This window comes from Schistocerca serialis, chromosome 4, assembly GCF_023864345.2.
Source record: "Schistocerca serialis cubense isolate TAMUIC-IGC-003099 chromosome 4, iqSchSeri2.2, whole genome shotgun sequence".
NCBI lineage: Eukaryota > Metazoa > Arthropoda > Insecta > Orthoptera > Acrididae > Schistocerca > Schistocerca serialis.
Window position 1 is genome coordinate 754,189,182 of NC_064641.1, and position 26,908 is coordinate 754,216,089.

General features: G+C 39.3%; 1 protein-coding gene across 1 annotated transcript in view; it reads right to left on the minus strand.

The window, feature by feature from the left end:
- Window positions 1-1,213: 1,213 nt before the first annotated feature.
- Window positions 1,214-26,908, minus strand: part of LOC126474748 (dynein beta chain, ciliary-like) — a 734,368-nt gene continuing 708,673 nt past the window's right edge. The window contains exons 78-82 of the mRNA XM_050102225.1: window positions 25,296-25,355; window positions 22,172-22,285; window positions 13,432-13,580; window positions 3,118-3,262; window positions 1,214-2,911 (exon numbers count right to left, since the gene is read on the minus strand). Coding sequence (XP_049958182.1) covers window positions 2,750-2,911; window positions 3,118-3,262; window positions 13,432-13,580; window positions 22,172-22,285; window positions 25,296-25,355 — 630 coding nt within the window. The 3' untranslated portion in view covers window positions 1,214-2,749. The remainder of the gene's footprint in view (window positions 2,912-3,117; window positions 3,263-13,431; window positions 13,581-22,171; window positions 22,286-25,295; window positions 25,356-26,908) is intronic.

The window sequence follows — 26,908 nt, forward strand, 5'->3', positions numbered from 1 at the left end:
AGTACACCAGAAGATCAGCTGAAGTAAATATAATTTCAGCAGGGTGACGTTATAAGTCATACTACTGACAACATCATGCCATTCTTGAGTTAATATATCTACAGACAAGTGATTTCTAATGGGTTGTGAGCCACTCAGCCTCCTCATTACCCCCACTTGACTTTTATATGTGGAGTTAATGTTGCTTACCAAGCTCAGTCCCCAAAGTGAAGAAGGAAACTGAACAAAATGTTGCTGAATTCCTCAACAAATATTACAAACTGCATTTAAAAACTATTTTTGTGGTGGTAAGTTCCTATGGGACCAAACTGCAGAGGTCATCAGTCCATAGGTTTACACACTACTTAATCTAACTTAAACTAACTTACACTAAGGACAGCACACACACCCATGTTCGAGGGAGTACTCAAACCTCCGACGGGGAGAGTCACGTGAACCGTGGAAAGGCACCTTAGACCATGCAGCTATTTAAAAACATGCAATGTTATATTCAATTACTTGAATCACAAAATCAAGACCACTTTCAACAATTTTTAGAACTGTGTTATTTTTGACATAAGACTGATATACTTTTCGAACACTTTGTATTTGAAAATATTACTGTGACTGTTTAATCTGATACCAGTGTACTTCATTTCTAACTCAGTACTGTGTATGGATTTTCAATTTAGTAGTAATCTTAAAGCTTCTTTCAAATATTAGTAAATAAGAAAATTGAATGATTACATTTTATTTTCCAAAGTTCTGTGCTTATGTTGCATTTATTATATTTCACTTCATAAACTGTTTTTTGACTCATCTTAAGCAGAGAATGTTTCAAATAAATAAATACTGGAGTTAAATAGGGGACACCACAAGACAGGGTATTTCTTATTGACAGGGTAGTTATTTATTATTCATGCTGTCCAACATTTATCCAACTTGTGTTGAAGGCTACAGATTCTCCCTAAAACAAACAATTGCTAATTTATCAATGTTTTTAAGCAAATTGATAATCTGTTTTTCAACTTGAGTGCATAATTACCAGTCAGTCAATTATTTAATTGTTACTTAAGTTACGAAAAATATAAAATCAAAGGGGGGTATTGAAATCATAAATTATATTTAGATGCATAAATGGTTTTACATCTTCAGCAATAAATCAAATTTGAATATTTCAACAACATTTAATTAAGTATATAACTGTATTCAATATATAGGTATGGGAGCTACCACAAAATACAATAAAATACTGGAAAACAGTCGCTACATGTATGTCAAGTTTTGTTTCAGACAGCTTATAATGATTACTATAAAACTAGATTTTATTAAAACAGAAATTATACACAAAATTATCTATTGATATGCTTTTCACATACTGTATGTAAAATGGGTGATTTAAAATGTGAGGACTCCCAATCCAGTCCATATGAACATGTACTACAAAAATACATTATGTTTGAGTCTTATTATTAGAAAAAATAGTGAAATTGGCTTTTATAATGAAATAAGGCTCTTGAAACACAATATAACAAGCAGCTGGTTACTTGATTAACAATAAGGCAATGTGCTCTCTTCAGTTTTTCCTGGTATGAATCATAACAGTGTGGCTTGGGTGTTCAGTCACATTTTTGATTAAATTTTTCTGTGCTATACTTCAGTGACCAACCCAGTCAGCTCTGCAGGTGCTGAAAGCTGTGTTATTATCCATACTTGCTACCTGGCCTTCAACCCAACTGTGAAGTACTATTGATATTTATGGCTGAGTTTGACTTCCAGTGGTTTCTATGCTCTTTGATGCTAATTTGGGTTTTTGAGCCAGAGCTGTTATTCTATAAAATGCACATTGTCTGAGCATTATCCAGATCTATGAATGAGATTTCGGGTGGATTTTAATAAAATTTTGCTTACACTGAAACCTCTATTGGGGTTTGTCATGACTCTCTAATTATGCTGTGAAAGAATGAAGTTGGTGTTTGTAACACAATACCAGTCTCATAGCATGTCATTTAATGTTCAGAAATTTGCTGCATGTCATTTAAAGTTCAGAAATTTGCTTCGTTGTTTTGGTCAGGTGTGTTGATGATGTTCCTTACACTTCTGAGCTATTTTAACAATTTGTCACATTCGCACGCAATACAGTACATAGCCAGCTTTTGGAAACCTAGACATTTCTTAACATTACAAAGAAGACTTTTGTTTGGAGTGGGCTATATTGAATGCTGTGGCAAAATAATAGCAGCATCATGATGCAAATGGCAAACTTCTGGGACAACACATTTAAAGAGCCTATTGAAATAAACATGTCGGAAAATCTGATATACCACAGCAGAGGTTTCAATTTAAGCAATGCTTGAGATCCAGCACTAAATTTGTTGAGTTTGCACTGGCTATCTCATCCACCAGAACTCGAAAACACTGAGAGACTGAGTGTTTTATGGATTATAATGCAGGCTTTGAAGAATAAATAGTACCTTAGGATGTAAAATACTGTCTAGAGAAATGGAATCAACAACATGGCTGAACACCTGACCATTAAACAATAAAACACATTTTCCAGTTACACAGATACAGGGTTGCTACCTGATGCATGTACATTTTAAGAAGCACAACATTACTCTTATCTACAAAAAAAAACCAAACATAATATCATATCTACAACAAAGTAAATTATAAAGCAAAATAGCAAGAATCCATATTTTAAAGAATTTGTACTAGATATCACTCTTTGGAAAGCACTAGCACTGTTATATTTGCATCTCTAATAATTTCAAATCTGAAGCAGTAGTGCAACTCCTGCCAATATCCATTTTGTTGGTTTGTCCTTAGTCTTGAGGTTAAAAGTCCATACATAAGTTGGTCCTCTAGTTCGTGTTTTGTAGATAGGACATTCATAAATGTTCCTAGTATCTATCTTGTCTTGTGTAATAGCCTGAGGAAAAAGTATATAAATGAAAAGATAGTAAGTAACTGATAATAAGAAGTCAATTATTACAGTGGCACATGATGAAAACGTATAGGTTCCAAGAACTTTATTGTCTCTAGCAGTAAAAGTGGATAAATAGTCAATGCTTGATTGCAAAAGTAAATTCTTAATCTGTGATATAATAGTAAATAATATATTAGAGTAATACCAACCCTTATGTTGAGAACTGGCAGCATAGGAAAAAGTTCTTTGAGACGTGACTCACTAATCACACCAGCCTGGATATCCCAACGTGCTCCTTCCATAAATAAACCATGCACATATGCTCCATCACGTGGTGCACTGCGTACTGTTGCACTTTTTCCACTGTGCAGAAAAAAAAATGTATGTAAGCCTGCAGCTTCTCCCTCTCACATCCTCAAGTGGAAATTCCTTAGGAAATATTTGTGCTTACTTCTTATCTCTATGAAAGTTATTTCTTTCCTCACACAATATACAAAGCTCCTTAGCCTAAGTATATGCTGTCCACCTAATCCAGTTCTAGGCAATAAGTAATCACATGTTTAAGAAATTGATAATAGTGGGGAAACCATGAATGAAAGTTCATTAGTAAAATTTTGGGTGTCCAGATGATTGAAATAAAAATGTCCTCACATTCAGTTTTTGGTGACTAAACGAAGTTTAACATCCTCTGCAATTAGATGTTAGAGGCACTAACACCACTCAGTGATCCACATACATTCACAGATACTATGTCATTTTGAACAATATCACAAGTTATAGCCCATGGAACAATACTAGAATTCCGGTAATGCTTATCCCACAGAAATCAGTTCAGAAAAAATTACACAATGTTACTAACTGAATGCAATTATGGCACTTCAAGACTTTTAATGCCTCTATACTTATATGCTGGTATATCAAGTCTTTGTGCTGTAATTGGCAAACAATAAAAGGAATTATTAGGTAGATTGGGAATAGAATGCCACTGTTAAAACAGTGTACAAAGGTTCAGTATGCCTGTTCAAAGTTCAGAAAGGAATCTAATACTAACATGAAGTTGGATACTGTTTGTTATTTTAGTTTCTATAGCTAGTCACTGTAGGGTACTGGTTGCTGAAGTATGCAATACTTCATTCATCTTTCTATGCATAAAAGGCCGTGTGTTCACAAAAGTCATCTTGAACTAGGGTAGGCTATTAAACAAGACATTTGGTACTGATATAATCAAATTCAATCATCTTGACAGTTATGACATTGTAAGCTAAACGTCCCGCTTATGTTTTGGAGGACCATTAGATGGAGAATATCCACTAAAGCAGTTGACCCTCGAAATAACATTTGAGAAAGCTAAGTTATCTTATTGGAAATGTTTCATTCCAAAAATACATAGAAATGAAAGGCTCAAAACTGTTTTAAGAAGTACTGTCAGGCTTGGAATTAAGGCTAGGTTTCTTTGGTTAATTATGAAATACTTGTTGCCTAGGATAACATATACTACATTACACTACTGTTACATCACCCCTTTGCTACCCATAGGATAACTACGAGTATATACTAATTATACTAAGACAGAATGAGATTTTCACTCTGCAGTTTTAATCTGCCAGGAAGTTTCATATCAGCGCACACTCCGCTGCAGAGTGAAAATCTCATTCTGAAAACATCCCCCAGGCTGTGGCTAAGCCATGTCTCCACGGTATCCTTTCTTTCAGGAGTGTTAGTTCTGCAAGGTTCACAGGAGAGCTTCTGTAAAGTTTGGAAGGTAGGAGACGAGATACTGGCAGAAGTAAAGCTGTGAGTACCGGGCGTGAGTCGTGCTTCGGTAGCTCAGATGGTAGAGCACTTGCCCACGAAAGGCAAAGGTCCAGAGTTCGAGTCTCGGTCAGGCACACAGTTTTAATCTGCCAGGAATTTTTATACTAAGACAGATTTTTTTGCACAAATATTTGTTTGTGTGGTTTCTATGTGAGATTTCAGTTTCACTAGGTCTCCTTGTTGCAACACTATTTTCATAAGATCAGTTTGTGGCTATAATGTCTTCAACACATTATTTAGTAGGTCCAGTCATTGTATCTAATTGTTATTCGTGAGCCACTGTAATAACGGAATATGACACATCAGTATATTAATTTATGTACTAAATGTTTGTAGGGTTCCAATGTTAGTGTTGCCATGAAATTCTTCTGGGTTGTAGTCCACTTCATTCGGTAAAATGATGAACCAATGTTATAGCCTTTATCAGGCTGTGTAAAAGTACTAGAGCAATACAATATAAACTGTAATATACTAACTATTTGTGCTTTTCTGTCTTTATCACCCGTCAATGAGAACATGTTAAAATTTATCATACTGTCATGTCATAACCACACTCAACTCCAAAACCAAAAGCAGGGTCACCAGTGAAATGGAACACTTAGAACTGAAGCACATTTATTATGAACATCAATGTAAAACCAGAACAGAATTGAGCTCCTGGTCAGCACACTTCGATAACCTTCCAAAAATGATAAATATACTAAATAACAAATAACTGCTGGTGGTCAGTGTGGGAGTGGCAACCTGGAAGCCACCAGCAAGTAACACTAACCCCTACACGAAAAATCATGCACCACAGCTTGCGGCATTGGACTCTCTCCTGGAGAAAAAGCAATCCACTGTTCCAGTTCTCATCAGAGCTGACTGCAGCGTCGTAGATCTTGAACTTTTCAATGGTCGTCTTTATGGCAGTGCTGGTGGATCCTTGCATTCTGCTCATGTTGTCACATCCTCTTCACTATGATGAGCATTGGAGATAGCCCCCATCTGTCGAAGCTTCGCAACAGTCAAGCAGGTCTTCCCCCCCTCTCCTCAACAATCTACACCTCAGGAATGTCATAGGGCTTTTAATGGGGGATGTGGATATCTCTGCACTTTTATATTCCTGATGAAGGGTCATAAATCTTGACTTCATATGTGACATCCGGCAGGCAACAAAGGAAATATGATCCAAAGTACTGCTTTGGTAACTTTTCCAGTAGCTGTACTTTCCACACTGGTGTAAAAATTGATACCAAGTCTCTTGTGCTGTATCTCATTGAATATTGCTTGGTGTTATAATGCTCTTGGTCTTTTTCCTGGGTGTCTGGGTTCTGTGAGCAAACCAGCTCTCTTGCTTCATTGGTCCTAGTGATGAGTGTTTCATGTTGTCATCCTGAGTATGTTCAGTTGAAACAGGAACAATGTCCCCATTGTTGTTTCAGCATTGCAACCATGGAGCACAAAGAAAGGTGTGAAGCATGTAGTGTCTTGCTACACTGTGTTGTATGTAAATGTCAAAAGGGCAGCATTGTATCCCAATCTGTCTATTCTACATCACTGTACATGGAGAGCGTATCTGATAGTTTATTATTAAGGCATACTGTGAACCATTCATCTGTAAATAATATGCAGTTATCATCCTGTGGGTGATGCTGCAACGTGAAATTATCTCTTATACTGGTCTCAAATGGAAACTTTTTACATGATTATACGTCATTACATGGGGTGATCCACATTTCAGACAGATGTCTTCTACAAGGAGTTTTGCAATTCCTGTAGCTTCAACAGTCAGAACTGCTTCGACAATAGCACAGCGGGTGAGGTAGTTAGTGCTGACTATTATTCATCAGTTCCCATTTGTCGATTTCAGGAACCTTTCCAAGAGGTTGATTCCGATTTTGAATGTAATTGTAATAAGTGCTTCTGTTGGTGGTATCCCTTGCAGTGTCTCATAGTATCTAATAGATTGGTAGAGACCTGGGCAATGATACCCATGTCTGATAGTACCTAGAGTCTTCACAAATCTTAGGTGACCAGATGTAACAGCATTACAGAAATACTTCAGGATAGCTGACTTTACAGGAACTGGGATGATGAGCAACATTTCTGTCCCAATTTATCATAGTTCTTCTTATACAGTGTTCATTAACTTGAATTCTCCTTTGGCTGGATCATCCTTCTTCAAGACTGATATAGTCTTCATCAGTTCTGGATCCTTCCTCTGTTCAGCAGCAATGGTTTTCAAATGTCTTATGTCTTCAAGGAAACAACAATATGATCCAGATAGCACTTCTCAAATCCATAGGCTCATCCCAGAACCTTTCCGCAAAGTCCATCACTCTACTCACCCTTACCATTCCCCACACTCCTACCTTCTACATGCTTTCTAAAGTCCATAAACCCAACCACCCAGGATGCCCCATTGTGACTGGTTACTGTGCCCTCACAGAGAGAACCTCTGCTCTCATAGACCAACACCTTCAACCTATTACCCGCAACCTATATGAAAGATACCAACCATTTTCTCCACCAATTCTCCACAGTTCCTGTCTCTTTACCATACGGTGCCCTGCTCACTATTGATGCCACCTCCATCGACACTAACACCCCTAATGCCCATGGCCTTACCGCTACTGAACACTACCTTTCCCAACACTAGACGTATTCCAAACCAACAACCTCTTTCCTAGTCGTCATGACCAACTATATCCTCACCCACAATTACTTCTACTTTGAAGGCATTACCTACAAACAAATACAGGGTACAGCAATGGACACCCACATGTACCATCCTATGCCAACCTATTCATGGGTCATCAAGAGGAATCCTTCCTAAACACCCAGAATTCTAAACCTCTCACCTGGTTCAGATTCTTTGATGACATCTTTGCAATCTGATCTGAATTCAGGGTGAGGACACTCTATCCACATTCCTCCAGAACCTCAACAACTTCTCCCCCATTTGCTTCACTTGGTCCTAACCAACCCAAGAAGCCACCTTCCTAGATCTGACCTCCACCTCAAAGATGTCTACATTAGTACCTCTGTCCATACCAAACCTACTAACCACCAGGAATACCCCCACTTCAACAGTTGCCACCCATTCCATACCAAGAAGTCCCTTCCATACAGCCTAACCACCCATGGTCATCGCATCTGCAGTGACAAGTGGTCCCTCTTGAAAAGTACCGAGGGTGTCACTGAAGCCTTCACAGACTTTAATTATCCTCCCAATCTTGGTACAGAAACAAATATCCCATGTCTTATCTTTCAAGTCTCCCACTACCTCCCAAAGTCCCACCATCCAGCCACAGAGAAGCATTCCTCCCATAACTCAGTACCACCCTGGACTGGAGTAACTGAATTACATTCTCCACCAGGGTTTCGATTACCTCTTGTCGTGCCCTGAAATGAGAAATGTCCTGCCCACTATCCTTCCCACCCCTCCTACCGAGGTATTCCGCTGTCCATGAAACCTACACAATACACTCGTCCATCCTTACACAACCCCTACTCCCAATCCTTACCTCATGGCTCATACCTCTGTAATAGACCTAGATTCAAGATCTGTCCCGTACATACTCCCACCATCACCAACTCCAGTCCAGTCACGAACATCACCTATCCCATTAAAGGCAGGGATACCTGTGAAACCAGCCATGTGATCTACAAGCTAAGCTGCAACCACTGTGCTGCATTCTATGTGGGCATGACAACCAACAAGCTGTCTATCTGCATGAGTGGCCACCGACAAACTGCAGCCAAAAAATAAGTGGACCACTCTGTTGCTGAGCACACTGCCAAACATGACATATTTCATTTCAACAACTGCTTCAAGGCCTTTGCCATATGGGTCCTTACCACCAACATCAGTTTTCCGAACTGTGCAGGTGAGAACTTTCCCTGCAATATATCCTATATTTCTGTAACCCTCCTGGCCTCAACCTTTGTTAGTCATTGTCTCACCCACCCAGCCCCTTCCCTGTTCCCATTCCAGCACTACACAGCCATCATTCCACCATCACACCCAGTCTCTTTATTTCTCTCCTTTTCCACTAACCCTCTCCCCTCCCCCTCCCCACCTCTGCCCTGCCCTCCATCTAACCTCCAGACTGCACATAGTTGCCCTACCCTCTCTCCACCTCACCCTGCGCACTCCCCAGTAGCACTTCACTGTCTGCCACCCCTACCCTACTATCCCCCCCCCTCCCCGCCCCAGCCACCACCTTACCCCCATCGAGTTGCCACTCCCATCATGCACTGGTGCTGCTGCTTGCAGTATGGCTTCAGTTGCCTGAGACTGCAGTCATAAGTCTGTGAGTTCCATTTGCGCGCACGTGTGTGTGTGTGTGTGTGTGTGTGTGTGTGTATGTGTGTGTGTGTTGAGTGTGTGTGTGTGTGTGTGTATCTGTCATCTATTTTTGATGAAGGCTTTACTGGCCGAAGCTTTATTTGTGACAGTCTTTTTGTTGTGTCTATCACCAACTCAGCACCTCCACTATATGGTGATATAAAGTATTGCTACATTCCATTCTGGATTTTCCTTTGTTCCTTTCAAGGAGTTTAGGGTCTCATCAATGCACAAAAATGGGTAGACATCTTTTTTCATGATTTTTTTCAGTTGTCAGTAGTCGATGCAGTAACATCATCTGCCATCCTTCTTCTTCACAAGGACCACAGGTATGAACCACAGACTCTGAAGGTTCAATGATGTCATCTTTTAGCATCTTCTACACTTCTCCCAGATGCTCTGTTTTTCCAGTATCCAGTGACACCATATACAAGTACTGTCTAATTTGTGAATGATCCCAAGTGTCAATAAGATCTCTTCCCATCGGCCACTTGGTCTGTCTATTCTTCACCCCAGACTTGAAAGCATCCAAAAATTCATACAGAATGGCTATCACTTGCTGATGTTGTTCCTCGGACAGCCATATCCTACTGGCAGTTCTATAGTACCTTCCTCTCCTTTGTTGTCTGTAGGGCCAGTGAGGAATATTTTTCATTGATGGCACTAAACTGCCCTTCCTGGACTGATTCAGCTGCTCCTATGCACATAACTTTAGAGATGAATTGGGCCTGGTTGGGACAGTTAGTGATCAAGGGTCTCCTTGATCACATAAAATGCTTATGATCTTTGATGGCTTGTAGACTTCTTTCGTAAGCCAGATATAAATTTGCAACTGACAAAAGCTTCACTGTTTAACTGAGCATCTTGACTAATTCATCTCATATATGATGGCCAAATATCAATGTCTTCATCACCACACAACTGCCTAAAGCAGTCTTTTGATGTGTGCTTGTTGGAATAGATTCACCACTCTGGACCTCTAATCTTCCACAGTCTATGACTGCTTGTGATGCCTGCAAAAAGTCCTATCTGAGAATAATATTATGACTACATTCTGTCAAAATGACAAATCCAGAGGACTGCATTCTCTCACTGATATTTATTCTTGCAATATGGCTTCTTGTCAGCTGGACATATTTCCCATTTGCAACTTTCACCAAAATCACTTTTATACCACAGGACATAAGTCTTATTTATCTGACAACAATAAAAGTTCAACACTACATAAAAGAAAGCTTGAGCTGACTAACACTCATACAGATTGGCCATCGATGATGATGTCAATGATATTTCCTGACATCTTGGTGATTGTTCTTCTGGGAGGATTTTTATCTGCGGTGGCCTCACCTACATAGATGGTCACCTATCTTAGTTTTCCTGAATTTTGTGGCTAGGCAAGCAACTAGTCCCTCTGTATCACTACGAGGAATGGCTGTGGCATCATAGGGAGCAACTTTTATCCAGAGTAGGTGATGGGCTTCATCCCAGAAGTGTGCTATAAGAATCTGCTGTTCACACTTTTCGACATAGTAGTTGTCGAAAACTTGCCTTCTTACAATGTGTCCAGGGTGTCCACAGTGAAAACATAGCAGCATCTTGTCCTATGTCCTCCAAATATCTGTAAGCAGATATGCTACAGATTATCAACAAATGTTTTTTTTCAGTTTCTGGAATCTGACCCAGTTATAAAGCTTATCTTCATCTTTCTCAAACCACTGCTGGGCTGTCCCATAAACGGAAAACTACACATTCACCTAACACATCTCATCAATCCACCTATTGTATTTGGCAACTTAGTCAAGTCCTTTCATCCATTTGTTGAATCCTGATCAACATTTCTGAAAACACTGACGGATGCCTGACATGTAACTGACTTGTTGTGTTTTGGAATTCATTGGTAGCCTGAATATATGGATCCTGGGACTGGTATACTGCTTGTCTTCCAGTACCTGCCCATGTAAGCTATGCCTTTTATGTTGCCTAATGGAAGCCATCATGATGTAAATGTTTTACAGTATATGGTACCTACACCAAACAATTTCAAGTTAAAACTACACTAAAATCCAAATCAGAAAGCTGCAATGAAGTCCAAAACAGAAGGCACATTTATTATGAATACCAACACAAATCCACAATGGAACTGAACACCTGGATAGAGTGTGCCTATTTTTATATAGACATTAATTATTCCAGAATATACAAACATTACAAACATAAGAAATTTTGAGAACATTCCAGAAATGATAAATATTAAACATCAAATAACTGCTGGGGATCAGTTTTAACATGACAACCCAATGCTTATCAGCCAATGATGCTAATCTCTATATCATACTGCCTGCAGCACAGCTTACAGGAATAAGACGATGTCGTTGCATCAACATGGGAACACATGGAAGTTGTCTGGTGCAGAGCCCCACGGTCAACAATTTGCTCTGCATGACAGTATCACATGAGCAGCTGAACAGATTCCGAATTTATAAGATGCTCATTCCCAGTCTGTGGTGCAAAACAATCTGCCCTTTGTCAAGCTTTTTTACACCACTGGATTTCCCCATTTGAGAGCCATATTGTTGCTAAAAAGATTCGTCATTTGTCTCTGCATTGGTTATATACTTTTCGCATCACAACACATCTACATTGCCACATTGTGGCAATCAATCTTGAGGTGGGCACTAGTCATAATGTTTCGTCTCATCAATGTGAGTATAAACACAAAAATCAGCAGCTTTTGATTGTAATAATAGAGCAATAAATCTCTCTTTCTGTGTGTGCATGAAAAGTTGAGTATCGTACAGCATATTGTTTTCAGCAGCAGTGAACTGTTTTTCATACAATGCAGTTCTAATCATAATGCAAACAGGAAATATTTGGATTAGACACTATTGACTGTAAAATAATGAGAGAGTATAGTCCATTATTGAGTTTATCTCAGCAGAGAGCTGTCTTGCAAACATTGCAATGTCTAAATTTAAATTAATGTATCAAATAATGCGTCCATTAGTTTTTTAGATAAAAATGTTTTGTCACAACATAATGTTCATGTACAATTATTTTTACAAAATGTGCAATCATTTAAGACAGCTGCCCAAAAAGTGTAATCATTTAAGACAGCTGCCAAAAAGAGAGAGAGAGAGAGAGAGAGAGAGAGAGAGAGAGAGAGAGAGACAGAGACAGAGAGAGAGAGAGAGAGAACCAGATGAGTATTACTTCTCTCTGTTTTAGCAGAACTGTTTAACAATAACTAGGTTACTTGCAGTCATGCTCCTTAAAACAATTTTGCATTATTTTCAGAGCCTCCTGTTCCAAAATCAGATGGTTTGGTATTTACCAACTGGACATTTTCTTATAGAAAGTGTCTCACGAAAAACATTAGAGATGGCTTCCAGTACAATCCTAAGGATATAGCTACTTTGGTGGTTGTGTTCCTCAACCAGTTTTCAAGCACTATATACATTTTGCTTGGTAGCAGTTGTTTCTGAGCATCCAGAATGAGTTTCATCCTCATGAGAATATTTTTGTGACTGGGTCCGCTGTCCTAATATACGACTATAGGACTCAAAGTATATTAATTACCAAATGCATAATAAAATAACTTCAGGAGTTAGGTCACACTTATTACACACTGAAATTATGAATAAAATTATCATGCAGTGGGTGTGAGGTACAAAGAAACAGTCATTCACTATCCACACGCTGCAGCAAGTGTTGAACAGGAACTGCTCTTACAGGGCTGCTCACATAGCACTGCTGCAGGAAATAAGGGTCCTCTGTTTTATACTTCATGTGGATCACATGTAAAGGGTCAGATTAATGTTGAAAAGTGACTAATAATTGTATGAGTAATGTAACTGAAAGTTACATTCCCTTATGAATTGGCTGATATTTATGAAGCTATGACCAGTAACACTGTAAATAGTACTTCCCTCAGATAAAAGAATTTAAAGTGTAAGATGCTGTGATAAAAACACAATGCCTGATACTTCACTAATGTATTGTTTAAATCAAAGGCTGTCCATTTCTGTTGCATATATGGTGTCTGAAAGTTTATTCTTCCCTCTTTCCGTCTTGTTGCTACCCATAACTTTTTCACTGCACCATTTCTAAGCAGTGCACTAGGTGAAAACAATGTGGAGTTGAAGAAAACAGGAAGTATTTAGATTAGGCACAATCTACTTTCAAATACCAATAAGTACATTACTGAGTGTCTCTCAGCAGAAAATTGTTATGCAACATTGTAGAGTGTAAACCTAAAGTGAAGAAATGATAATTATTTCAGATTCTTATATTGCATTTATACTTATTGTTAATTTGTTGTGTTAACATAATGAGAACCTTTCAGATTTTAAATTGTTGAAATTTCTGGAGAACTTACACAACATCCTCTTTCAGCTTTTTTGTCACATCACACTGTAAACACATTTTGTCAAGAGGAAGTTCATTCTTGCGAGCTGTCGACTGCATGATGGCTGTCAAAAATGACTGTGGATTGAAAAATCCTGCCAGCCAGACAGATGCTGGTAGCTGTAAACAGAAAAGTCACAACAGGAGTGTGTAAGATGGAAAAAAATTTGAGCATTTATACTACAGTACAACCCCATTTTTACATTTTCCTTCTTTTTATGTTCATTTTTGTCCATCCCAACACAAGTCCTATTCTCTAAATAGAAGCTTTCCTGTCATTAATGATTCAGTATTACAACATTTTAAGTTTTCTTTGATATTTTCACAACTTCTAACATCAATTTTCATTCCCAATATATGCAAAAAATGCATCATAATCCTGGTCAAAGTCAGCCTTGGAGAAAGCAGAAAATGCAAATGATACGCAAAGTTATTGATCGTGTAACATAGTGTTAGTGCAGTAAACAGGATTTTCATGTTGGCGTGTTGGGTCACGGCTGCTTGTATTATAGGTTCACAGTGTTTGGAAGGATGGGATAGTATGCTGAGTCACTGCCATAATGATAATCACGATCTGACGATAGTGACTCCAGTACCAACCTTCCTTCTGCTCACTGTGTTGTATTACAATAGCTTTAATTTAATTTCACAGTCATTTATGCGAGTAAACACTGCTTTTGGAGATGGCCATCTCTACAATGGGCTTTTAGGAACTGTTGTTACTTCCGCGTGAAATGTCTAATCTGAATTAGGCATGCAGTCTTAGGTTGTTACAACATGATATCAGATGTAAACATTCATGCTCAAGATGCTCTGTAATGTGATGACAATTTCTGTCCTCTTCCTCACCCAGGATGTCCCTGAATCGAGTAACCTCCTTGTCAGCAACAAGCTCTAGATTTTGTGCCTACAAGTTAACCAATATTGTGTTACATACAATAATTTTATAATTATTATCAATAATAAGTCTCACATTAGAACATGACTATCATTTTAATGTGGTTTCGCAAAAGAGTAGAGCTAATTGCTGTTACAAAGAAACAAAAACAATTAATTATTTGAGATTTTTTTTAAAAATTGGCAAAATTAAAATTGTTTTAATATCATATTTTGAACAATATAAAGAGAACGGCAGTACAAGTAAGTTATTTATTTTTACCTATTGTGTTCCCAGTATTTTACACTCTCCTGTTTTGGGTCAGTCTGCTAAAATATGTAAAATGAGGTTTTACTGTATAGTGAGCCAAAACCTTATATGAAGGGTTAATTTCAATAGTGGTACAAGTCCATTTTTGTTCATTCTGAGATACAGAGCCCTAAAGTTACAAGAGCACTGAAAAATCTGCAGTTGAGATACCAGAAATATTCCAGTATATATACTTGAATATATGTTACATATATATATATATATATACTTGAATGAATACAAACGTCTCAAAAATGAGATCAACAGGAAGTGCAAAATGGCTAAGCAGGCATGGCTAGAGGACAAATGTAAGGATGTAGAGGCTTATCTCACTAGAGGTAAGATAGATACTGCCTACAGGAAAATTAAAGAGACCTTTGGAGAAAAGAGAACCACTTGTATGAATATCAAGAGCTCAGATGGAAACCCAGTTCTAAGCAAAGAAGGGACAGCAAAAAGGTGGAAGGAGTTTATAGAGGGTCTATACAAGGGCGATGTACTTGAGGACAATATTATGGAAATGGAAGAGGATGTAGATGAAGATGAAATGGGAGATATGATACTGCGTGAAGAGTTTGACGGAGCACTGAAAGACCTGAGTCGAAACAAGGCCCCGGGAGTAGACAACATTCAATTAGAACTACTGACAGCCTTGGGAGAGCCAGTCCTGACAAACCTCTACCATCTGGTGAGCAAAATGTATGAGACAGGCGAAATACCCTCAGACTTCAAGAAGAATATAATAATTCCAATCCCAAAGAAAGCAGGCGTTGACAGATGTGAAAATTACTGAACTATCAGTTTAATAAGTCACGGCTGCAAAATACTAACACGAATTCTTTACAGACGAATGGAAAAACTGGTAGAAGCCGACCTTGGGCAAGATCAGTTTGGATTATGTAGAAATGTTGGAACACGTGAGGCAATACTGACCCTATGACTTATTTTAGAAGCTAGATTAAGAAAAGGCAAACCTATGTTTCTAGCATTTGTAGACTTAGAGAAAGCTTTTGACAATGTTGACTGGAGTACTCTCTTTCAAATTCTGAAGGTGGCAGGGGTAAAATACAGGGAGCGAAATGCTATTTACAATTTGTACAGAAACCAGATGGCAGTTATAAAAGTCGAGGGGCATGAAAAGGAGGCAGTGGTTGGGAAGGGAGTGAGACAGGGTTGTAGCCTCTCCCCGATGTTATTCAAACTGTATATTGAGCAAGCAGTAAAGGAAACAAAAGAAAACTTTGGAGCAGGTATTAAAATCCATGGAGAAGAAATAAAAACTTTGAGGTTCGCTGATGACATTGTAATTCTGTCAGAGACAACAAAGGACTTGGAAGAGAAGCTGAACGGAATGGACAGTGTCTTGAAAGGAGGATATAAGATGAATATCAACAAAAGCAAAACAAGGATAATGGAATTTAGTCGAATTAAGTCGGGTGATGCTGAGGGAATTAGATTAAGAAATGAGACACTTAAAGTAGTAAAGGAGTTTTGCTATTTGGGGAGCAAAATAACTTATGATGGTCGAAGTAGAGAGGATATAAAATGTAGACTGGCAATGGCAAGGAAAGCATTTCTGAAGAAGAGAAATCTGTTAACATCGAGTATAGATTTAAGTGTCAGGAAGTCGTTTCTGAAAGTATATGTATGGAGTGTAGCCATGTACGGAAGTGAAACATGGGTGATAACTAGATTGGACAAGAAGAGAATAGAAGCTTTCGAACGCGGTGCTACAGAAGAATGCTGAAGATTAGATGGGTAGATCACATAACTAATGAGGAGGTACTGAATAGAATTGGGGAGAAGAGGAGTTTGTGGCATAACTTGACTAGAAGAAGGGATCGGTTGGTAGGACATGTTCTGAGGCATCAAGGGATCACGAACTTAGTATTGGAGGGCAGCGTGGAGGGTACAAATCGTAGAGGGAGACCAAGAGATGAATACACTAAGCAGATTCAGAAGGATGTAGGCTGCAGTACGTACTGGGAGAAGAAGATGCTTGCACAGGATAGAGTAGCGTGGAGAGCTGCATCATACCAGTCTCAGGACTGAAGACCACAACAACAACGACAACAACATATACTTGAATATTTCTGGTATCTCAACTGCAGATTTTTCAGCACTCTTTTAACTTTAGGACTCCATATCTCAGAATGAACAAAAATGGACTTGTACCACTATTTAAATAAGCCCTTCTTATGCAAAAGATGTATAATTCATAAGTGATTTGATTAATGGGCATGTTTTCTCATCTTTTGGAAATGCAAAGCATATGAGTAGTCAGAAAAACGTGTGAAGTATTGAAAATTTGCTTTTTGTAACCAAGACAAGTAAAAGTGATGAAAGAGTGGTCAGGTAAGAAGATTCCGCAACATTAAAACTATTAACTTTTCAGATACCTGAAACTAAAAATAGAAGAAGGAATATCTGGCGGCAAAATATTCCTGAACCACTGTTGTTTTGCTGGTCAGATTTTACTGTTTGCCTCTAGTGCAGATGAACTTCAGGGAAGATGCAGCAATTCACTCTCATAATCAGAAAAACCAGTCATGGATGATGCGAGCTATATGAACAGGGGGTCTAGGTACACAGCATCACCAATGGGGAACAAACATTGTATCATTGGATGGACCTGAGCAGCCAAAATGGTCACATAATCCTTGGCAATTGTGCAGACTTACAGAGTAAACTTGGAGTCCATGGAATGCCATGATACAGCTGCCCAGATCACTGAACCCCCACCATGTTTTCCTCTTGGGACGTAAACTGACAAGAAGTTGGAAATAGTGTGCAATAAGACTCGTCCAGCCAAATGACTTTCTCCCATTACTCCATAGTCCAGATTATATAGCTTCAGCACCACATTCTTCTGTTATGGGTGTTCGTTGGAATTCCAGCTCACTCTGCAATTCCCTCCCTCTGGAGCTCCCTTCATGTCTTTTTGGTGCTAACAAGATTCATTTCTGCTGTGACTTTTGCAACTGTCGTCCTCTTATTTTTTCATCACTATCCTCTTCAATGACCATCCCTCACAAGAACTCAACACACACTTTCATCCGCACTGTCTGACTTAGGGGATGATGTTGCCTGCTATGCAGCATAAATCTTCTATATGGTGCCTCATGAAATGCCAAACACTTCAGCTCCCTTGGTTACAGAAGCCCATATTGCACTTCACTTTGCTCTGACATGATGCACTCACAACTACACAGAACCCTGTTCTGACCATGACTGACACCTGCAATGTTTTTAAGATATTGCATGGTACCATCTGTGGTCAAATACAATAGTTCAGGTCAAATACAATAGTGCAACCTGCAGACTGGTTAGCATCTCCATTTATGTTCAAGCATGCATTTCTTGCAGTGTTCCACATTTTTGTCCAGCCCAATAGCTGCAGACCACAATGCATGAAGATGTCTAAAGGAGACATTTATCCAGCAGTAGATGTCAAATAGCTATGGTTGATGATGAAGTGAAAATTGCTTATGATAATAACGAGAAAACCAAAACAAGAAAATCATTTTCACAATTACTTCTATGATACTGCAGGAAGTAACTGCAGTAACATCTTCACTAAATGAAGAGAGTCTTTAGAAAACTATATTTTGATTTAATAATGAAGCTAATAGTAACACAGTTGAGATCTTCAGAAAAAATTGACAGAGGAATGTTTGCCCACAATGGTCAAAACACATTCGTGCGATGAAGCAATAAAAGTATTCAAACTGAATGAAAAAACAGGTGGTGAGGAAAAATAATATCTAAGAGATCTGCACTTTGAGATAGTTCAGAAGAGTAAGGAAACAGTGTGACTAGGTAATAATATAATTTTTGTAGCTATGAAAGACAGAGAACTGTTCCTTAAATAAAAATACTGCAAAACTCTTTCAATAAATTTGACATTTTGGAGACAAGACAGCTGTGACAACCACAGATTAAGTAAGAATAATGAGAGGAGTAAAAATTAAGCATACACAAATTAAAAAGATTTTGTTCCATTTGGACTGGGTGGTGATTTATATTTTGTGAAAGGCCCTATATCAAAATTGTGATGAAAAGTATCAACTGTGAAGGGGCAGATGATCATCGATGAAGCTGCAAGTGGTGTAGACACAGTAGTCCAATTACCTTCATAGCAGAGCAGGGATTCTCCTAGGCTTTAAGAACTGACATACAAGGAAAACTCCCCAAGGCTGAGTGTTTGTTACAAAATGTAAAAATATAACAATGAAAACGATCAATTACTGACCAAATTATTTAACTGTATAGATAAAAAATCTACTCACCAAGCGGCAGCAGAACACACACATAAAAGACGGTTGTAATTAGCCAGATTTCAGAGCCAGTGGTTCCTTCTTCAGGCAGAAGGGTTGAAAGGGAAGGTAGAGGGGTGAAGGAAAAGAACTGGAGAGGTCTAGGAAAAGGGGTAGATTTCGGGGAAGTCATGCAGAACTGCGGTTCGGGGGAGACTTATCGTACGGGATGAGAAGGAAAGAATGATTGTTGGGGACTGCATTGGGTGAGATTTGAAAACCTGAGAGCTTAAAGGTGGAAGACAGGGTAATATGCAGACAGAGATTACTGCTTAAATATCATGTATGAGTTAACAAGAGTGAAAAGCTAAGTGCATTGTACGTAACAGAAGTGAGAGGGGTGACAGTGAAAAATAGATGGGAAAGACAAAGAAAGATGTAGAAAAATAAAATAGGTTGAAGCAAAAAGTAGTTACAGTGAAGAAATGCTGAGATGAAAAAAATTAATGTAAATTAAGGTCCAGTGGGTGGTGGGAACCAAGGACATGTTGTAGTGCTAGTTCCTACTGGTGGAGTTTTGAGAAACTGGTATCTGGGGGATAATCCAGATAGCGCGTGTGGAGAAACAGGTGCCGAAGTCATGGATGTCATGTTGTAGATCATGCTCTGCAACAGGATATTGTGAGTTGACAGTAAACACCCTTTGCCTATGCCCATTCATCCTAATTGATAATTTGGTAGTGGACATGCCGATGTAGAAGGCCGAGCAGTGTCTCCCTTTGATAGTATATGTTTTGCCAGTTACAGGGTTGTTACAGGTGGTGGCAGGAGGGTGCGTAGGGCAAGTCTTGCAGTGGGGATGGTCACACGAGTAGGAGCAATAGGGTAGGGAGATGGGTGCAGAAGGAGCATAGGATCTGACAAGAATATTGCGGTGTCTGGGAGAGCAATGGAAAGCTATTCTAGGTGTGGTGGGCAAAATTTCAGACACAATGGATCTCATTTCAGGGCATACTTTTAGGAAGTCATGGCCCTGCTGAAGTCGCTGTTTAACACATTCCAGAGCAGGATAATACTGAATCACCAATGGTGTGATCCAGTTGTTTTTTGGAGGGATCAGCAGTACAAGGATTAGATGTGACAGCTCAGGAAATCTGCTTTTTAACTAGGCTGATAGGGTAATAATGTGCAGTGAAGGCTGAGGTGAGAATGGTGGTGTATTGCTGTAAAGAGTCTGCATCTGAACAAATACGTTTGCCTCATATGCCAAGGCTGAATGGGAGGGAATGTTTGACATGGAAAGGATGGCAACTGTCAAAATGTAAGAATTGTTGTTTGTTGGTAGGTTTAATGTGGATGGAAGTGTGTAGCTGGCCTTTGGTGAGGATGAGATCAACATCAAGGAAAGTGGCATGGGATTCGGAATAGGATCATGTGAAATTTAATTGGGAGAAGGTATTCAGAGATTCCAGGAATTTTAGCAGGTCAGCAGATCAGAATTTATTCCTAGCAATTAACAGATGTTCTGTGAATATTTTGCTTATTCAGTCTGGAAAACCTTCTTGTTACCAGAAGGAAGCTTTTAATTTACAGTTTAATTAATTCAATAAAAACTGCACTACTCATTCATGAGTATGTTTACAATGGCAATTTCTATGAATACCATGATTTAAACCATACACATGTACAGAACTTGAATATATGATAACAGTGATTCTCATGCTTTCTGGAATCACTTTTATATCACTGTTTTTTGTGCCTTAGAGTCTGTTGGAGTTTTAAAGGAGTTCACAGCAAATGAATAAGTCTCTATAATCTCCTACGAGGGCAGTTCAATAAGTAATGCAACACATTTTTTTTCTGAAACAGGGGTTGTTTTATTCAGCATTGAAATACACCAGGTTATTCCCCAATGTTTTAGCTACACAACACTATTTTTCAACGTAATCTCCATTCAATGCTACGGCCTTACGCCACCTTGAAATGAGGGCCTGTATGCCTGCACGGTACCATTCCACTTGTCGATGTTGGAGCCAACGTCATACTGCATCAATAACTTCTTCATCATCCATGTAGTGCCTCCCACGGATTGCGTCCTTCATTGGGCCAAACATATGGAAATCCGACGGTGCGAGATCGGGCTGTAGGGTGCATGAGGAAGAACAGTCCACTGAAGTTTTGTGAGCTCCTCTCGGGTGCGAAGACTTGTGTGAGGTCTTGCGTTGTCATGAAGAAGGAGAAGTTCGTTCAGATTTTTGTGCCTACGAACATGCTGAAGTCATTTCTTCAATTTCTGAAGAGTAGCACAATACACTTCAGAGTTGATCGTTTGACCATGGGGAAGGACATCGAACAGAATAGCCCCTTCAGCGTCCCAGAAGACTGTAACCATGATTTTACCGGCTGAGGGTATGGTTTTAAACTTTCTCTTGGTAGGGGAGTGGGTGTGGCGCCACTCCATTGATTGCCGTTTTGTTTCAGGTTCGAAGTGATGAACCCATGTTTCATCGCCTGTAACAATCTTTGACAAGAAATTGTCACCCTCAGCCACATGACGAGCAAGCAATTCCGCACAGATGGTTCTCCTTTGCTCTTTATGGTGTTCGGTTAGACAACGAGGGACCCAGCGGGAACAAACCTTTGAATATCCCAACTGGTGAACAATTGTGACAGCACTACCAACAGAGATGTCAAGTTGAGCACTGAGTTGTTTGATGGTGATCCGTCGATCATCTCGAACGAGTGTGTTCGCACGCTCCGCCATTGCAGGAGTCACAGCTGTGCACGGCCGGCCCGCACGCGGGAGATCAGACAGTCTTGCTTGACCTTGCGGCGATGATGACACAAGCTTTGCTCAACGACTCACCATGCTTTTGTCCACTGCCAGATCACCGTAGACATTCTGAAAGCGCCTATGAATATCTGAGATGCCCTGGTTTTCCGCCAAAAGAAACTCGATCACTGCCCGTTGTTTGCAACGCATATCCATTACAGACGCCATTTTAACAGCTCCATACAGCGGTGCCACCTGTCGGAAGTCAGTGAAACTATACGAGACGAAGCGGGAATGTTTGAAAATATTCCACAAGAAATTTCCGGTTTTTTCAACCAAAATTGGCAGAGAAAAAAAATGTGTTGCATTGCTTATTGAACTGCCCTCGTATTTCTGAACTACATAAAGATAAGTTTTTTCCATATTTTGGGCACTATACGGTACTTTAATCCACTGTTTGTTTCATATTAAGAATAACAAAATTTTTAATACTTACCACAAAATCTGTGGCCCATGTTTCAAGCTCACGTAAGCGAAGCAGAAGATCAGCAAACCAGGCAGTAAGACCTAGTAGGGAAGGATATGCTCTCTGGGCCCACACAGCTGGAACCTACACAAAATTGATGATACTGTCACACGTAATTAGACACGCACTGCAAAAATTGTTTGAAAAAGCATAGGTTCCTGTAGAAAAACTTCGTGATTTCAAGCACAACTGTACCTCTTAATGAGATGGTGGAATGGTACTTTTCCGGAGTTTACATTTTGTAAGCTGACTCAAGTCTGAGCTGGGGCTACCTAACACTACTACAACTTGTATGTACCACTTTCACCACAAGCTTACTTGAAGTAGGTATATGAGGTAAAAAGTGGATGGGCGAGAAAAATGCAGCTGAGGAAAGAAACTTTCATAGTTGAAGGAAAAGTCAAGGGATGCAAGTTACACAAGAAAAGGAAAGCAGACAATGGTCAAAACATACAGAGAATGGGAAAAACCAGGAAAGTGTGTGTGTGTGGGGGGGGGGGGGGGGGGGGGGGAGTTGAGAGAGGGGGGGGGCGGATTTGTAGAAATGGTGGGAAAAGAAAGCTGCAGAGAGCTGAAAAGTGGAAATAATGAACCTTCTAAAGCAATTTTAGTACTAGTGAATAAGTGAGTACCAACGGCGGTTTGGATAAGGAATCTGGGCTGGGGGGGTCTCAGTTCCAGGTACATCCTGGAAGATGTTCTGGAGTTTGATAAATGGTTGTTAGTACTGCGACTGATAGATTTGTGAAGGTCAAATGATATACACACATCAAAAAAAGTTTTGCATCACCCCGGTTCCCAGAACTCCTGAAGACAGATGTTGACTGTGGATATTGTATCACAGACACAGTCCCTTTGACTGTTCAGAGATGTCACTAAACCCGCCCAAAGATGTAGACAACCATGAATGAGCAGCAACTATTAGATGGAGGGGGTCCGACAGCTGATCAATTCCAGTCATTCCATCAGGAAAGAGGTACATGGCTCATGTTGTCTGTAGTTCAACCAAGCCTAGATGATTAATACAGTTGTTCAATCGCATTCAATGACATGCCTTACTCAGGCCTCCCAAGGGATACTACTGCAGTGGATGACCACTACCTGTGGATTATGGTTCAGAGGAACCCTGACAGCAATGCCACCATGTTGAATAATGCTTTTCGTGCAGCCACAGGACGTTGTGTTCGACTCAAGTTGTGCGCAATGGGGTGCATGACGTGCAACTTCATTCCCATCGTCCATGGCGAGGTCCATCTTCGCAACCATGACACCATGCAGTGCAGTACAGATGGGAGATGGGCCTAACAACATGCCAAATGGACCGCTCAGGATTGGCATAACATTCTCATCACTGATGAGTGTCGCATATGCCTTCAACCAGACAATCGTCGGAGAAGTGTTTGGAGGCAACCCGGTCAGGCTGAATGCCTTAAACACACTGTCCAAAAAGTGCAGCAAGGTGGAGGTTCCCTGCTGTTTTGGGGTGGCATTACGTGGGGCCAACATACGCTGCTGGTGGTCATGGAAGGCGTTGCAATGGCTGTATGATACGTTAATGCCATCCTCCGACTGATAGTGCAACCATATCAGCAGCATACTCGCGAGGCATTCATCTTCATGGATGACAGTTCGCATCCCCATCACGTACATCTTGTCAATGACTTCCTTCTGGATAATGACATCACTCAACTAGAATGGCCAGCGTGTTCTCCAGACAAGAACTCTATCAAACATTCCTGGGATAGATTGAAAAGGGCTGTTTATGGATGATGTGACAAACCACTATCTATGCCGAATCGCCATTGAGGAGTGGGACAATCTGGACCAACAGTGCCTTGATGAATTTGTGGAAGTATGCCACGATGAATACAGGCATACATCAATGCAAGAGGATGTGCTACTGGGTATTACAGGGACCGGTGTGTACAGCAATCTGGACCACAACTTCTGAAGGTGGTACAATATGCGATGTATGGTTTTAATGAGCAATAAAAAGGGCGGAAATGATGTTTATGTTGCTCTATTCCAATTTTCTATACAAGTTGTGGAACTCTTGGAACCGAGGTGATGCAAAACGTTTTTTTATGTGTGTAGATAATATGAGCCCATGACAGGTTGATTAGTATTTGATAACTTTTTGAAAGTTGTATGGTTGGAATGAGTAGTATCACTTGTTTTACACAGGAACTTCTCAAAAAGTACATTTTACTTTATTAATTTATTACAATTACATATTTTGCACAGCATGTTCGTGTAAGGATATAGTCTTGAATAATTTCTATCCTTCATAGCTATTTCAAACCATTTACTCTTAAATATAAATTGGAATTTAGACAAAAGAGTTCTTTGTAAGTTATGTATTTAACAGTCTCTCCCCACCTAAAATATTTTCCTCTGGTTCTCAGGAAATAAGGTTGCCAAATCCAAATCTTGTTTGCACTCAAAGTGGACAAAAATTATCATATTTAAAATTCAATGCATATGCAATTCAAACACGAAAAAGTTTATCATGTTCAAAATTCAATACACATAAAATTCAAACATGTAAGAACAATTTTTAACAAAAGTTATTTTATATGAATCTTGTAGGGTAGTTCTTGTAGAATGCAAATACTTTTGGATTAAAGGAGATCATTCACCTGAAATCAGAAGCACTGCGTTGTCGATAAGCATACTGGCTGGCATGAGTGTAGCTATTGGTGGGAAGCAGTACATACTGAAGGTGACTCGGGAACATGAATTAGGAGGGGGTGACAGGACACAGGAACTGGAAACTGTTGGGTGAAGGGTGCGGGGACAGTGGGTTATCTGAGATTGAGGCCAAGAAGATTATAGGAGTGGAGGATGTGTTGTAAGAATAACTCCCACCTGCGTTGTTCAGAGAAGCTAGTGGTGAGGGAAGGAACCAGATGATTCGGCTGAAAGCTGTCAGCCACACGTGTCTCATTAACAACTTTCACAACATATTCAGCATAACATAGCTTTAATATGGAATCTAACACCACTTTGATCTTCTGAATATTTTAGGGTTATACCACAAGAAGATAATGTGGTTGTATTAACTTTTATTATGTGTATGGAAAACAGATCTTACCTGATCTAAGAAAAGTGCATTCTCCAATTCTTCCATGACAAATGTTATTGTCAGTTCACCCTGCAAAATGCATAAGATCATTACCAAAAGGCCGCTGTCGAAAATATTTGATAGTCTATTACAGAAAAACTATAGCATAAATGGTTATTCAAGAAGTTTGGGTACACTAGTTACTGATATATCTATGACACCATTCTCACATGATGGTTTCCTAACTAATTGCTCCAGGTAAATTTCAGACAGTAATCTCCAAATAGGAATATCAACAATGTAGGAAAAGACAGATTGCTACTTTCCCTAAAGATGACACATTAAGTTGCAAACAAACACAATTAAAAGACACTTAGATATGTTTAAGTAAGTTTTAATTGTGTCTGTCTATAACTTAACATGTTATCTTTATGGTAAGTAGCAATCTTATAATTTTCTACATCACTGATATTTACAATAATCTCACATTAATCCCTGCTTCAGTCTTGAGGCTCTCCCATTAAAATGTCTGCCTATTGGTCAAGAAAATTACACCAGGTTTCTCTAAAGAGTTTCACCACTACATCTGAGGTAGAAGTTCAATAGAACCATCAGATTACCATGTTTTACCCACCTTTGAAGCTTAACTTCATGTAGATTCTTTTGCATTTAGAATCTGTAATGACCAAGCTCCTTATGACAATAAATACATCACCGCCATTAGTGTAGAGCCTATCTTTGTGATAAATATTTCAATTGGAATATAAGATTTTGTCACTGTTTGATTCTGGTTTCACTCAGCTTCTTTTTCTTAGTACTATGTGTGTACTGGTGCTGTTAATAAGTGAGACTAATTCTGGAACCCTACCATGGACACTCCTCCTATTAACTTATACCACATTAATAATGTATTTTGTTTTTATTAATCAGCAAGGATGTACATTATCTGTAATTAATGTAACTGGTATATCACCTTCACTCATCGCAGCATGTAATTGATCACCAAGTATATAAAGACATGCTTATAACTTAAAAATCCCTCATGTGCATGTCATACATACTGTGCTTACTCTGTGGTGTGTACACTTGATGTATGAAAGATGGCCCTAATTTTTCACTCAACACTGGAGGTCAGAAATCTGCATCTAAGATTGATGCAGAACCATATGATCCTCCCGTTTAAGCCCTCGACTTGGCTCCAAACCAGAAGTTCTGTATACAAGGCTGCAAATGATGAACCATACTTGCATCCACATGTGAGCCTAATTGTCTTCAGAAATTCAACAAGCTATCTAAAGGAATTGAAGAAGGCTTCAAACTAAGGCAGGTGTTACTCTTGTTGATATAAGCTTAAAACTTGCAGCCAGATTTACCCTGTGCACTATGTAGCCATTGTCAGAGTCTCCCCATCATCTCATATTTGACGTCCTGTCAAACATACTGACTGTGCACTGGCCACCCTTCCCAAGTTGTCAGCTATTTTCTTGCAAGACACAATTAACCAACTAACTTTGGATGCCCAATTACCAACATACCCAGATTCTCTATCAGAGAATTCTCCTTACATCCAAAAACAAACTGAGTTTTTATCAATTTTCCACGTTGCAGAACTGCATACATGATATACTGTACTAACCCAAGAA